General features: G+C 38.6%; 1 protein-coding gene across 2 annotated transcripts in view; it reads left to right on the plus strand.

Moving 5' to 3' along the window:
• The window catches only part of LOC127649785 (rho-associated protein kinase 1-like), a 90,018-nt gene that overhangs the window by 42,108 nt on the left and 34,211 nt on the right, over positions 1–13,699 (plus strand). For both annotated transcript variants that reach the window (XM_052135017.1, XM_052135018.1), the window contains exons 3-16: positions 4,644–4,744; positions 4,905–5,042; positions 5,174–5,349; positions 5,931–6,015; positions 6,096–6,240; positions 8,214–8,352; positions 9,714–9,805; positions 10,092–10,251; positions 10,336–10,402; positions 10,517–10,605; positions 11,530–11,578; positions 11,738–11,873; positions 12,498–12,577; positions 13,155–13,401. In XM_052135017.1, coding sequence (XP_051990977.1) covers positions 4,644–4,744; positions 4,905–5,042; positions 5,174–5,349; positions 5,931–6,015; positions 6,096–6,240; positions 8,214–8,352; positions 9,714–9,805; positions 10,092–10,251; positions 10,336–10,402; positions 10,517–10,605; positions 11,530–11,578; positions 11,738–11,873; positions 12,498–12,577; positions 13,155–13,401 — 1,704 coding nt within the window. The remainder of the gene's footprint in view (positions 1–4,643; positions 4,745–4,904; positions 5,043–5,173; positions 5,350–5,930; positions 6,016–6,095; positions 6,241–8,213; positions 8,353–9,713; positions 9,806–10,091; positions 10,252–10,335; positions 10,403–10,516; positions 10,606–11,529; positions 11,579–11,737; positions 11,874–12,497; positions 12,578–13,154; positions 13,402–13,699) is intronic.

Raw genomic sequence — 13,699 nt, forward strand, 5'->3', positions numbered from 1 at the left:
TACGGTAGTCATTTTGTCACCCTCAAGACACGGAGAAATGCATATGATGCAGCTTTCAAGTTGAAGGCGATTGATCTGGCTGTTGGAAAAGGAAATAGAGCTGCTGCACGGGAGACGTTGGAAACAGCAGCGTGATGAATTGACTCTGCTGAGGCTATTCAACTCCGACACCAAAGGAGATGACTTCAGTGGTTTCGTGTGCACAAGAGGAGGAAGATAGTGACCAATGACTTTCTTGCTAGGCTACTGTTTACTGCTAATTTTTTATTTTTTGTTACAAGCCGTGTGTGGCAACGGGGGCGTGGTCAAGCGCCCGTCCAGGAGAGAAAAGCGGTAAGGGCGCTTACACCTGAGCTAATGTCTAACACCTGTGTCTAATTTCAGTAAGAGTGGGGAGAGCGGCATAAAAAGGCAGCTGTGAGAGAGTGAGTGAGTGACAGACAGACACACGTCAGTCTAGTGTTGGCGCCTAGAAGACCAAGAATTGAGAAACTTTATAACATTGATTGTAAACATTGCTGTGGCCATTAAAAGCCTTACCTGGAACGTCAAGTGCCCTGCTTCACGTGTCCTTCTTGGGAAAACTGTCACACTGGCACCAGTGTGACAGTTTTCAGCACTTGATGTAAGCGCCCTTACCGCTTTTCTCTCCCGGACGGGTGCTTGACCACGCCCCCGCTGCCACACCGTGTTTCATTAAAGCCTATTTATTTTTGATACAAGCCGTGTTTCGTTAAAGCCTGAGTAAAGTTCATTTGTTTCAATGTACCGGTAGGCACCTGCGGCTTATAGACAGGTGCGGCTTATTTATGTTCAAAATAATAATTTTTTTTTAATTCAGTGGGTGCGGCTTATATTCAGGTGCGCTCAATATTCCGGAAATTACGGTAATTAATTTCTTGTTCCCTTCTCCTTTCATGAAAGTAATTTTTTTTTAAACCGAAACGTTTTAATAATCTCTGTGTTACAGGGTAAAAGGGAAAGGAAGAAGCGTGAACCAGACGACGCATCAAAGTAATATGTAATTAAAAACATAAACACAAACTCGTACAGGGCAGCTGCCTGTAGCTCTCTCTCTCTCACCCGAACTGCCGCCTCCGTTGGCCTTTATCCCTCTCGTCGGCTTTATAAGCCTGATTGGGGCCGGGCATGCATCATCACGGCCCAGCCCCATGTACTTGCCGGTTCTCTGATACACCATAGCCTGGTCCTCGGTCACTCCTCCTCCCTCTATTGGATGAGAGCCACTACTCCCCAGGTGTATCGGAGGCAGTCTTCTAGCACCTGGCGGACAGAACACCCCTCCGCGATTTGGTGGATGGTAGGTTCTCCCACTCCAGGCGGTCAGCAGTGAGCCCCTCCCCGCTCGCGGACAGCGGTCGTCTCTTTGACCCCACTGCATTTTAGCAGCCCAACCACTGCAGGCGGGTGGTCGGTAGGGAGCCCCTACTCCCCTCGTGGTCAGCGGTCATTCCTCCACTTTCAAGCGGCCGGGCTCCTCAGTCCCCCGGTGGATGGCCGCGGCTGGTCATTTGGGCTGGATAGTAGTGGCGAGGGCTCTTCTACGGCGCATCCTACCTCCTTCCCGGATTTCCGTACAAATGTAACGGAGTAAAATGGAAAAGAGGCGAGAACCAGACGAAGCATCAAAGTAATATTTAATTAAACAAAAACACACAAACATAAACACATAAAGGGCAACTGCCTGTAGCTCTCTCTCTCTCTCCCAAACTGCCACCTCCGTCGGCCTTTATCCCTCTCGTCAGCTTGATTAGCCTGATTAGGGGCCGGGTATGCGTCATCACGGCCCGGCCCTGCCCTCCTCCTTGCCACACTCTGATTTAAACTTAAGTAACAAGAATGGAATTAAAGTGGTTAAGTTTGATTCAATTCATGTCATTAATGTTTAACCAGAGTAAATATTGTGAATACATTTTAGCTAGTTTATTTACTACTTGCATTAATCATTTTGAATCTAATTGGCTACAGTGGCTTTTGGTTGAAATAATGATTCCTCTGATTGAACAAAATAAATCACTCTTATCACACCATTCCAGAGCATAAATACTGAAATGTGGATTGAAAAATATATAGAGATAATTTTTTTAGCTATATTGCCCAGCCATATTCGCAAATCGTCATCAGTGCAGTTTTGTTCCACATCAAAAGTGACTGAATTGAAAGATTTCATTCCCACTGGAATGTTTTTGCAAACTGTCAAGCATGGCGAATGTCCATAAATCCGTCTCAAGTTCTTTCTAGTCGCTGGGTTCTCTTTACCAACAAAATACTACTCAAATCATATCATTTCTGTGCATTAGAGTGTTTCTCTGCTGTATTTTTAAATGCACTGAACTTGGATGCCCCTCCGCCCAATCCGTGCATGCTTCTGCCAAATGTGACCCGTACAAGTAAGAAAAGAATCTCTCTTGCTCAGCAATGACCAAATTTGGCTGAATGTTTTCTGTCCCTGAGGGAATCCGAGCTGTTATGTTAGATAAAGCCACGAGGGCCCTCAGTGCTTGTTACACAGATTCAGCTAAATGGCTTCTCGCACTGGCCAGAGGGTTTCTTTGTTGAGTTCAGAGGGTTTTCCCTTCCTTCTGAGGAGAGGTCGCCTCATTCCTCTCTCTCTTTGGTTCAATTTAGTTTCTTAACAAGATGCAGATGCTTGTTTAAAGATGTAGCAAGAAGTGCATATGATTAAACAGTTCTGGTCAAATCACAGCTTGAGTGGCGAGATCGAGATGAAGATTAGACAACCAGTGTTGAATGCCTAAAGATTTAAGTTAATTTATAAGATTGAATTAACTTTATTGTTTTTAGCTGTACATAATGTAGATGTTTGATGTTCATGAAGAATCCTGTGGATTTATTCTGGAATTTATTTATTATTCCACCTAGTTTGAATTGTACATTTATGTTTTTTTTGGAACTGTATGATTTTCATGACTTTTGGTTCCATTAACGGTTCTTGAATGCACCTTTTTCTTCTAATGCAACAGAACGCATACTAAAATACTCTAACTATTAGTGTACTTTGTACTTTGGGCTTAAATTGCAGTACAGACAGGCGACAGCCATTGCATATTTTTTTAGTGTCACACGCTATGAGCGTTGTGTTTTTATGACACATTGTCACACAATTATGCTGCCATCAAGTAGACCTGGGAAGCTCGTACCTTTTGAGTTGAGCATTTGTTACTATGACATGATTTTGCAATTCATTGGTTTCCATCATCTTTCATGTAGAAATGCCTCTTCCATCATCCCAACTCGGAAACTCGGGTATCATCTAGTCTGACTTTCCCATGCATTAATTTGACTTGCTTGGTCATTTATGTGCTCGGAACTCATAATTACGATATTTCCGACTCCACTTGAAGGGCACATTGTTTTAATGACAATAACTGCTGTTACTTCGGAGTACTCTGGTGCCCATGCCCATATCTACTAGGACTGTTCCGATACAATTGTGTATCATTGTATTGTGATTCTTCTTCTCACAATATTGCATATTCGATACTTTAGATACTTTTTTTTGTATTTGTTTTATTTTGTATTAATGTGTATTATTTCCTACAGTTCTCAACTGATGAAGAAGGTCTTAAATATGGTCCAAATATATTGAATCACAACATGTATTGCAATGTAGGGCTGGGCAATATATAGAATATTAATGATGTAATCAAGATGATATTGCTGACAATATACAAATAAGCAATATCGTGTATATTGGGATGATTTTAAAATGCTTTCTATTTGGCCATATAATTTCATAAAGAGCATAATTTGACTAATTTCACAATCCTTCAGTGCTGTACATTTAATTAAATAACACCCAAATTGCTTTATGGTCATATGTGATTATTAAACCGCAAAAGGCTGCAGTGAAAGACAGATTAACATGTCTGTGTGCTCTTCAGTAGGTGCACTGTTCTGTGTATGCGCGGGGCTTATGGGCTTTTAGAGCAGTTCACATGCATTGTGAAATAAAAGTACTGCAGGTTTTTAGCATTCACAATTCCAAACATTATTAAACCACCATTTATAAAAATCTACAAAGGTGGTACTCTATAACAGAAAACGAGGAGATGAAATCATTTCACAAGATGCTGAACATTGTGATGGACACAACACAATCTGTGTCAAAATAAATGCTCCAGGTGAAAGTAATGTCAAAATAAAAGCTCCACCTTGTTCATTCACAAAAAAATTAAGTAAATAATATATGAATTATTAAGCTACTATAAATCATTGTATATAAAATATAAATGTGCATGTCATTAAAACTGATTAGATCCCATTCTTTGAGGAAAAGTGCCTTCATTATTTAAAAATGTATTTTTATTCTACACCTTTTAATGAATCTGATTCTGCATAGCTACAATGGCTGTTTGGATTAAATTATGGTTCCTCTGACATGCATAAAAATCACGTTTGAGCCGTTTTAGAGCAAATGCATAATTATCGAGATATATATATCGAACATAGTCTATAGGCTGATTTTGCCATATTGCCCAGCCCTATTGCGGTTTGTATCATTTTTTAATGTGGTAGTTGGCAATACACAGCCCAACGAATAAGTGTGCATATTACCTGTGATTGATCACTTTCCATTGCTTCTGTGTGCTTGTCTCTAGATAAGGACACAATCAGCAAAATTCGAGAGCTTCGAATGAAAGCAGAGGACTATGAAGTGGTTAAGGTCATTGGCAGAGGGGCATTTGGAGAAGTGCAACTGGTGAGTGTATTGTATATTCTCTTCGTCCATGCTCTTGTTAAAACAGTTGTACTCTTGTTGTTTGTCTGTAATATATCCCATGACTCTATTAAATCTGCAACTGATATTTGTAAATTAGTCCATAGGCTATATGTATAGAGAGTTTTCTTTTTCATAAAAGGTGAGGCACAAAGCCACGAGGAAAGTGTACGCCATGAAGCTGCTCAGCAAGTTTGAGATGATCAAGAGGTCGGACTCCGCTTTCTTCTGGGAAGAGAGGGATATTATGGCCTTTGCCAATAGTAGCTGGGTAGTACAGGTATAAGTCAACTGATTAATCACAATTATTAAGCAAAGACATTTTACTACATTTTTGTGTTTTAGCAGAGTGTTTATTTATTTTACTTATGCCTTAAAACGTTGGTTATATTATTTGACACTGTTTTCCAGCTGTTTTATGCATTCCAAGATAACCGCTACCTCTACATGGTGATGGAGTACATGCCAGGTGGAGACCTGGTGAACCTAATGAGCAACTATGACGTTCCTGAAAAATGGGCGCGTTTCTACACTGCTGAAGTGGTGCTGGCACTGGACGGCATCCACTCTATGGGCTTCATTCACAGGTTTGAATCTCTCTTTTCCTCTTTTCCATGTGTTTTATTCTGTCGCACATTAAACCAGTGTTTCCTGCACCAATATTTACAGCACTATGGCATAAATTCTATATCATCACACATCTTTTCAGTCTCCAAAGGCAACATGCCTTTCTTTTGCATTGTCTACACTGGCTGCGTCAAGAACAATCATACAGCATGAATAGTGTAGTCCGATTAGCGATCAAATCACTCATATTGGTGGGTTTTTTAAATGAACGTTCATGGTTTGAATCAGTCTAATGAATCCTTCATTTAATGAACTCACTGAATCTGTCAAGACTGTCATTGAACCACAAGTCATTACTCTCAGTCATGTCCAATTCGAAATTAACTAGCAATCGTTTTATGTACTTAGGTTAGTAAAGCTTTAGTCAGTATCATCACTGACTGGTTGTTCATCTGACAAAGTGAAGTTATAGATAGACAATGTCAACAGATTTATTTGTGACAAACATCTTCCCATTTCTTCTGGGAAACATTCCAACTTGAAATTTAGGAAATAACCAATACAATTTATTTTATTATTTTTTTCTTAATATTTGTCATAGGGATGTGAAGCCTGACAATATGTTACTAGACAAATCAGGCCACTTGAAGCTGGCTGACTTTGGGACTTGCATGAAAATGAACAAGGTACTCAGTCACATTTAGTTCTCTTTCATTTCTGCTTTAGATTCTGTTCTGTGGCTAATTCTCTGGTTTTCCCCTTTCAGGACGGTATGGTACGATGTGACACAGCAGTAGGAACTCCAGACTATATTTCTCCAGAGGTACTGAAGTCACAGGGTGGAGACGGCTACTATGGCCGAGAGTGTGACTGGTGGTCTGTAGGGGTCTTTCTGTATGAGATGCTAGTTGGTGAGTTTCAGTGTAATCCAGTATCAGTACTTATGGTCATAAACCATCAATAGATCTTCCTGTCCCTTGTTCTATTGGTTGTTGCATTGACCTAAACTTACAGTTAATATTTGTAATAATGCTGTCATGATTACTCAATTTAATTTCATTATGATGTGATTACTGTATATAGTCTATTGTATTACGTGTTGCATGTACGCAAAAATTGGCGTCCAGACGTTGTTTTTGAATAGATAAAATCTTTGATTTCCATGGCCTGTTTTCCCATATTTGAGTTCTAAACATGGGTAGATCGAGTTAAACTAGATATTGAAATGTTTTAGGCCCAACACGAAGCAACTCTTTTGTAAATGGCTTCGAATGTGGCTCATCCAATCGGAACTATCCAATTTATATAGTTAATTTGACTGTTTTTAATGCAAATGTTACACAATGTGAAGTTGCTTTTGCGCAGCCAGACCTACTGATTTGTTATTAATAATCTTGTGTTTTGATTTGCTGTGGAGCTTATTTTCAGCCAATTTGAAATAAATAATTACATTGTAAAAAATATTAAATCCCTATGAACCATTTCATTTCTGCGAAGTGTTTTCAAAGTATGTGCCAAAATTAACTAATTCCATTTTTTTTCCCACAGTAACACTGTGACGTCCGTGTCAAATTGAAAACTAAAATGTTGATATTCCATTTGCACTGCTATATTGAGGCAATTGGCATTGTTAAAATGAAAATGTAAATGTGAAAAAGAAATTGTAAATATTTAATTTTCCCCCAAGCATTTTCTTAACGTTAACACTGTAATTATGACAGGATTAAATGAAAAGGTCAGTTTTAATTTAATAATTTTTTTTTATTTGATCTTTTACGGAGATAGATGTAGATATTAGGGTTATTATTATTTAAGCAGTCGTTGATTATTTGCTATTATTAATTCAATCAGTCACTAAAAGTAATTAAACAAAAGAAATGTGGAAGATCGAAAGCATTTACCGTAGACTATTTATTAAATTATTTAAAAATGGGTGTTAGCACATGGTTATTTAATATGGGTAGTTGTTCAAAGACCTTTTTTTTTGTATGTAAGTTTTTAGATTAAAATCTTAATGAAGCTCTAAGGGAAAGTGTAATTGGTCAACAAAACTTCTTACCAAGATTCTTACCATTTCAATCTTTTTATCTTTAAGTCCTGCGTTGTGATTAGTGGATTTTTAAAAGTAGACATTTTCTATGTGGTCTCTCAAATACTATGAGTTCAAACAAATGCATGCTCATATAAAATTTGTCCAAATGTGGCTTAAAACAGTTATTTTATACAGTGTATAAATACAGTGTTACTTCATGCCTTCTACTCATTTAAACCATTTGTTGTTGTTGTTGTTGTTGCTGTTGAATTTCAAGCAAAAATAACTACATTGTGGTATGGTGTTCCCATGATAAAATATTTTGTTCATTCTTCTTTTGAATTGAATTCTACTCGAATTTAATAAATTGATATTTTCATTGAATATCACATTTGTATATCATAGAGCTCCAGTGTCATGCATTTCATTTTAGGAGCTTGCTCTTTTCAGAAACGCAACATTTTTTTTTTTTATAGTCATTGTTGTCCTTTCCCTCTGATGCAATTTATTGTAACCTTTTAACCATAATTCCAAGTCTATGGTACACCTTTTCTCATTGTTGCTGAAAATGCATTTTTAGAGCTTTTTCTTGAGGTCAGAATGCTGCTTACATTGCAGATTTCCATAAGTCTTCTATTAAAAGCTACACTTCAGAGTGTAGTTCCCCACAGTCAGGAGGTTTCCCAGGCAGAAACACTAGAGTAATTGTGCATTTAGACTCTGATTTAAATCTTTAAACTAAACTCTGCATGAAAAGGATGAGATTCCTAAGAATGTGAGACTTCCTGATGAACTGAGATAGCTCAAAGCAGGGAAGTTTATAAACATCTGTGTCATTTAATGTGTCTTCAGGTGACACACCGTTCTATGCCGACTCACTGGTGGGCACCTACAGCAAGATTATGAACCACAAAAACGCCCTGACCTTCCCTGATGACAGCGACATCTCCAAGGATGCAAAAAACCTCATCTGTGCTTTCCTCACGGACAGGTTTGCATATAAAGTTTGTCTTCTTTTTTCTGCAAATAGATAATTCTGATGATGAGGAGGAGGGCGGGGCCGGGCCGCGACTATGCACGTCCGGCCCCCAGTCGGGCTAATCAGCCAAGGAAAGGAATAAATTCAGCCAGATACGGCAGTTCGGAGAGCCACACGTAGCTGCCGTGTGTGCATTTGTGTTTGTGTCTTTTTGTTTAAGTTTAAATTAAATATTACTTTGACTCTTCAGCCAGTCCCCGCCGCCTCCTTTCCCATTTTAAGTCAAATCTATTCTTGCAACTCTTGTGGCCTAGTGTAGGTCCTTAATTTTATTGTGCAGTTCAGTTTGTATAACAGTTCTGTGGACACAGTTTCATTTTGGTTTAGAAAATACTCACAGGTACTAACCGATATTGGATTTTGGTCAGCCGATATTGGATTTTGCAGATACCGATAACTAAGGTGATGAGAGTGGCCATTAACCGATTAATTTAAAAATAAGCTGATATTTAAAAAATCTATACAATTAATTTGTAAATATCTATACAAAACCATGAAACAGAAAATATAAATTGGTCCATAATGCAAGACTTTTAACTATAAACAAGCTTAAATACACCAGGGACTCTTATTTTGAAAAGTTAGTTGAAAAGATTATCGACCTAGATTTTTGCTGATAACCAATAGTTACAAAAAGCATATTGGGTGACATCTAATGGGTATAGTTAATCTAAAAAATGGCAAACCTTTGTGACTTCCGTTCTTATGCAAATCTTGTGTAGCAAGTTTTGTTTCATCTTGACCAGCTAGTGGTGTAGGTGTCTGGACAGAGATTTGTCTTTTGTTTTATTTAGTAACCAGTTTAACCCATGTGCCGAATCACTGCAGAGCAGATAAAGCTTCTCTTTGATGGTGTCCCCTCAGGCAATGTGACATCTGTCTGGTACCATTAATAGTTTTAGTGCTCTTAGTACCTCTCAGTAGTTCAATTTCATCAGCCTGTGGGCATGCCTCCTTGTTTTCACCCCTTCTGTAATGAACTCGTTTTAAGACTTAGATTAGGCTAATAGCCACAAAGCCTTGAATGGGTAAGGCCAAGCATTGCGAGAGGATATTTCTGTGAGGGAGTTCAAAGCTTTCACATCCATCTCAAAACATCAGGGTAACATGATAAGATGTTGATTTATGACCCCTCTCGTAGCACCGCAACCTCTCGTGAGCTTTCTGTTAAAACACGCCCTGAATCAGTTTGCAGGGCCACATGTTTTCAGTGCTATTCATTTGCGTAGCAAAGCTTTTAACTAAAGCTATTTAACTGAAAATGAATGTTTTCCCAATTATTTTAAATAGTTTTGCTCATCTCCTCTTATCAGGGAGGTGCGGTTGGGACGCAATGGAGTGGACGAAATCAAGCGACATCCGTTTTTCAAGAATGACCAGTGGGCTTGGGAGAACCTCAGAGACGGTCAGTCAAACTTATAATCTACACACTTTCTGGCTGATTAGTTGTATTTCCATTTGTTTTACCTTAACATTTTAGAGTGTTTAGTCCATGTCTGTTAACTTTGAAGCCATCTCTATACTAGTGTATTCTTAAAAGTTGAGTAGATGCACACATTTACCACAAATATTTATCTCGCACAAATTATTGTCCAATAAAATCTTCTCTAGAACGAGAAGCTAGTTACTTGACTTTGTTGTGTGTAACATTTTTGGTTAGTCTTATTAAAATGTGCCTTCATTGCTTGCAGCTGCTGCTCCAGTTGTGCCAGAGTTGAGCAGTGACATAGACACAAGTAACTTTGATGACATTGAGGAGGATAGGGGTGAGGAGGAGACGTTCCCCATTCCTAAAGCTTTTGTTGGCAACCAGCTTCCGTTTGTGGGCTTCACCTACTACAGCAATAACCAGTGAGTATTCAGCTGCAGATCAGCTCTTAGAATCCGTATCAGTATCTGCCAGGGTGAAGAAATGTGACAATTTCTGTCTTTCAGGTTTCCTCGGGAATCAACCACAAAGACAAGTGTCAAAAGCAGTTCGGCTAAAGAGGATAAGAGTCAGGTAAGAAACTCCAAGCAGAGAATTTAAACAAAAGTTCACTCCAGAATGAATGCAATGAGCATGTCTATTAAACTGTGTTTTGAGGATGAGTGACTGTGTTCTCTGGTCTTTTAGCTGGAGAATCTTCAGAAGAGGATCTATCAGCTAGAAGAACAACTTCACAGTGAGATGCAGCTGAGAGACGAGATGGAACAAAAGTGCAGGTGTTTGTCTGTTTGCCTCTCCACCCAAAACATCAAACGCATCATCCATCCATTTATCCAGCCTCCTATTCAAAACAATCAAGCTTGTCCAACCTTCCTCCATCGTACAACCATCCATACCAGTCAAATACCTCATCAATCCATTAATTCATCCACCACACCAAACAGCCCATCCATTCATCCTCCACACCAAACGGACCATCCATTCATCCATCCAAAACAAATACCCCGTCCATCCATTCATTCATCCAATTAATCTTCTAAACCCCTTCATCCATCCATCCAAACGCCACAGCCATTCAAATCGAACCAAGCACCCCATCCATCCATCCATTCATTCTCAACCTATCTCAACCCTGTTCCTGGAACCCCCCCAACACTACACATTTTGGATATCTTCCTAATCAAACAAACCTGATTCAACTTATCAGCTCATTAGTGGAGACTCCAAGACCTGAATTGGGTGTGTCAGAAAAGGGAGAGACACAAAATATGCAGTGTTTGGGGGGGCACTGTACCATACCAAACACCCCATCCATTCGTTCATTCCTCCAAACAAAACATCCCATCCATCCATTTAAACCAAACTCTCCATCAATTCATACATTCATTTATCCATCCATCCACCCAAACCAAACGGCCCATCCGTCATCCATCCATTCATAGATCCAAACCAAATGCCTCATCCATCTATCCATTCATTTATCCATTCATTATTCTAAACCAAATGGCCATCTATCCATCCATTAATTTATCTATTTATTCTTCCAAACCAAACACCTCATCCTTACAGACAAACCAATCAAACACTTCATCCATTCATTCCAAATCAAACTGCCCGTCCTTCCATTGAAACCAGTGAAATGTTTTTCTTAATAAAAATCAAGCTTTTGAAATACATTTTTTGATTAACTTTCCCCTCAGAACATCCAACACAAAACTAGACAAGATAATGAAAGAGTTAGATGAGGAGGTGAGTGAAATGATTTTATCTCTAAACCATGAATCTAAAATAATTACAAAGGTATGTATTTTGTACACGATTCTCCAATAGATGATTAAAGCTAAATGACTTATTTTTAGTACTTTATTTTCCGGTATCTTTACATTCCATTGTCGTGGCATGTTTTAGACTAGCCTGAGGAAGAGTGTGGAGGCTAACATGTCTTCACTGGAGAAAGATAAAATCATGATCCAGCACAGAGCAACAGAACACCAGAGGAAAGCTGACCAGGAAGCCGAAAAACGACGAAATCTGGAGAATGAAGGTGCAGAATACCTTCTCTCTCTCTCACCCCTCTTACTTATAATAAAAACAATAAAAGCAATTTAGCTTTTGATTGGTGAGCCATTAATATATTAATCCGTCAAGACTTTTAGGTTTTTAGTTTCCTTCAATGACCAGTGGCAATATCGAGTGTAGTCAACTACATTGACAGCAAATGAGACATGTACAAAATTGTTAAAATGAAACGAACACTCATTTTACACCATATTTGCTCAAAATTCATCAAACGATTTAAAGGAGTAAATATTCATTATCCATTTGCATTGCTCTCCGTAGATTTGTGAATTGACACTTCTATCTCATAAGGTTCAGAAATTATTCCTGTAGTTTAGTACCAGCAGAGAGCAGTTAGACATGTCTCTCCGATCCATAGGGGTCGGTTTTATCCATGGTCTGCACAATGATAAACAAAAGTACAAAACGCATTAGCTAGTGGAAATGGAGCTTTGATCCCAAAGTCATTACTAAATCATTATTCACACTGATATTGATGTGCAGGTTGGTATAATACATATTTTAGTGAGTATTTTGAGGAAAGATGTATTACAGATTTATTTTCTTTCTTAATGCTCTTTTTCTCATTGTCTTTTTTTATTCTCTCTAGTGTCAACTTTAAAAGAGCAGCTGGAAGACTTGAGGAAGATTAGCCAAAACAATGACAAGATTGCCCAGCTCCAGAACCAAGTGAGCAATATATCTTAAGGCTTTGGAATTATAAAGATAAATATTATTCAGATATAATTGGATCAACAGTTTTATATCACCAGTTGATAATAATATTAGTTGTAAATTGCTGTTAGTTAAAACAAATGAGCACTTTTGTTCAATGTTAAAATACTTTCTCCTATCCCATCTTAATACGCAGTCAACTATAAGTAAACCCATTCGTAAGTTGTTTTTCCCCAAAAAGTGGGACCATCCGTTTGACAGACGTTTGATTGTTCTCATTTACTTTCATTGTTTTGGTGGTGAATCATTTTTAACAAATGATAATGGAAAAGACACTAATTTGTCGCCACCTACTGGCGTAAATATGCATTTTCCCTAAATGGTCTCTGAACAAATCGGTGAATGAAATTTTATTTAACGATTTTGGAAAGCCTTGAACATGGTGAATCAAAGTGATGGAAAAAGTAAAGCGTCTTAGTGCTGCTGGACTGTAATTTAGCACTCCTGGAACAGCGCTCATCCAATAAGATTAAATTACCGGAAATTACTGTTGCACAATTAATAACATCTCACCCATCCCTGTCACTGACAGCTGGGGGATGCCAACGATCTTCTGCGGGCTGAGTCGGACACGGTGGCACGTTTGCGGAAAAGTCACACAGAGATGGTGAAATCTGTGAGTCAGCTGGAGGGAGTGAACCGCGAGCTGCAGGAGAAGAGCCGCGCTGCAGAAAGCGCCAAACAACAGCTGGAGAAAGAGCTGCTGCAGCTGCAGACCACGCTAGACACCGAAAAACGCACCTGCAGCCAGGGCTCCGAGGAGATCCGAGAACTGCAAGGTAAGAATGTTCCCATATTAATTTCTCAAAATTTTAGTGCAACTAGACTAGAATTATACATGGGAATGACATTCACAAAACATATAAATGGATAGTTGATGTTTGTATATATACAGGATCTATCTATTCATAAGGGAAATCTAATGTTGCACCATTTTTAATGACCTTTTGCCGTCCTGGTTAATATTAAATGGTACTGGAGTATGACACATACATTTTTACAGATATTCCATGTAGTCTCAATTAATAAAAGGTCATAAAAGATGCTTGCAATTGTACAAAAGAATTAGCAAAATGC

This window comes from Xyrauchen texanus, chromosome 9 (assembly GCF_025860055.1).
Source record: "Xyrauchen texanus isolate HMW12.3.18 chromosome 9, RBS_HiC_50CHRs, whole genome shotgun sequence".
Lineage (NCBI taxonomy): Eukaryota > Metazoa > Chordata > Actinopteri > Cypriniformes > Catostomidae > Xyrauchen > Xyrauchen texanus.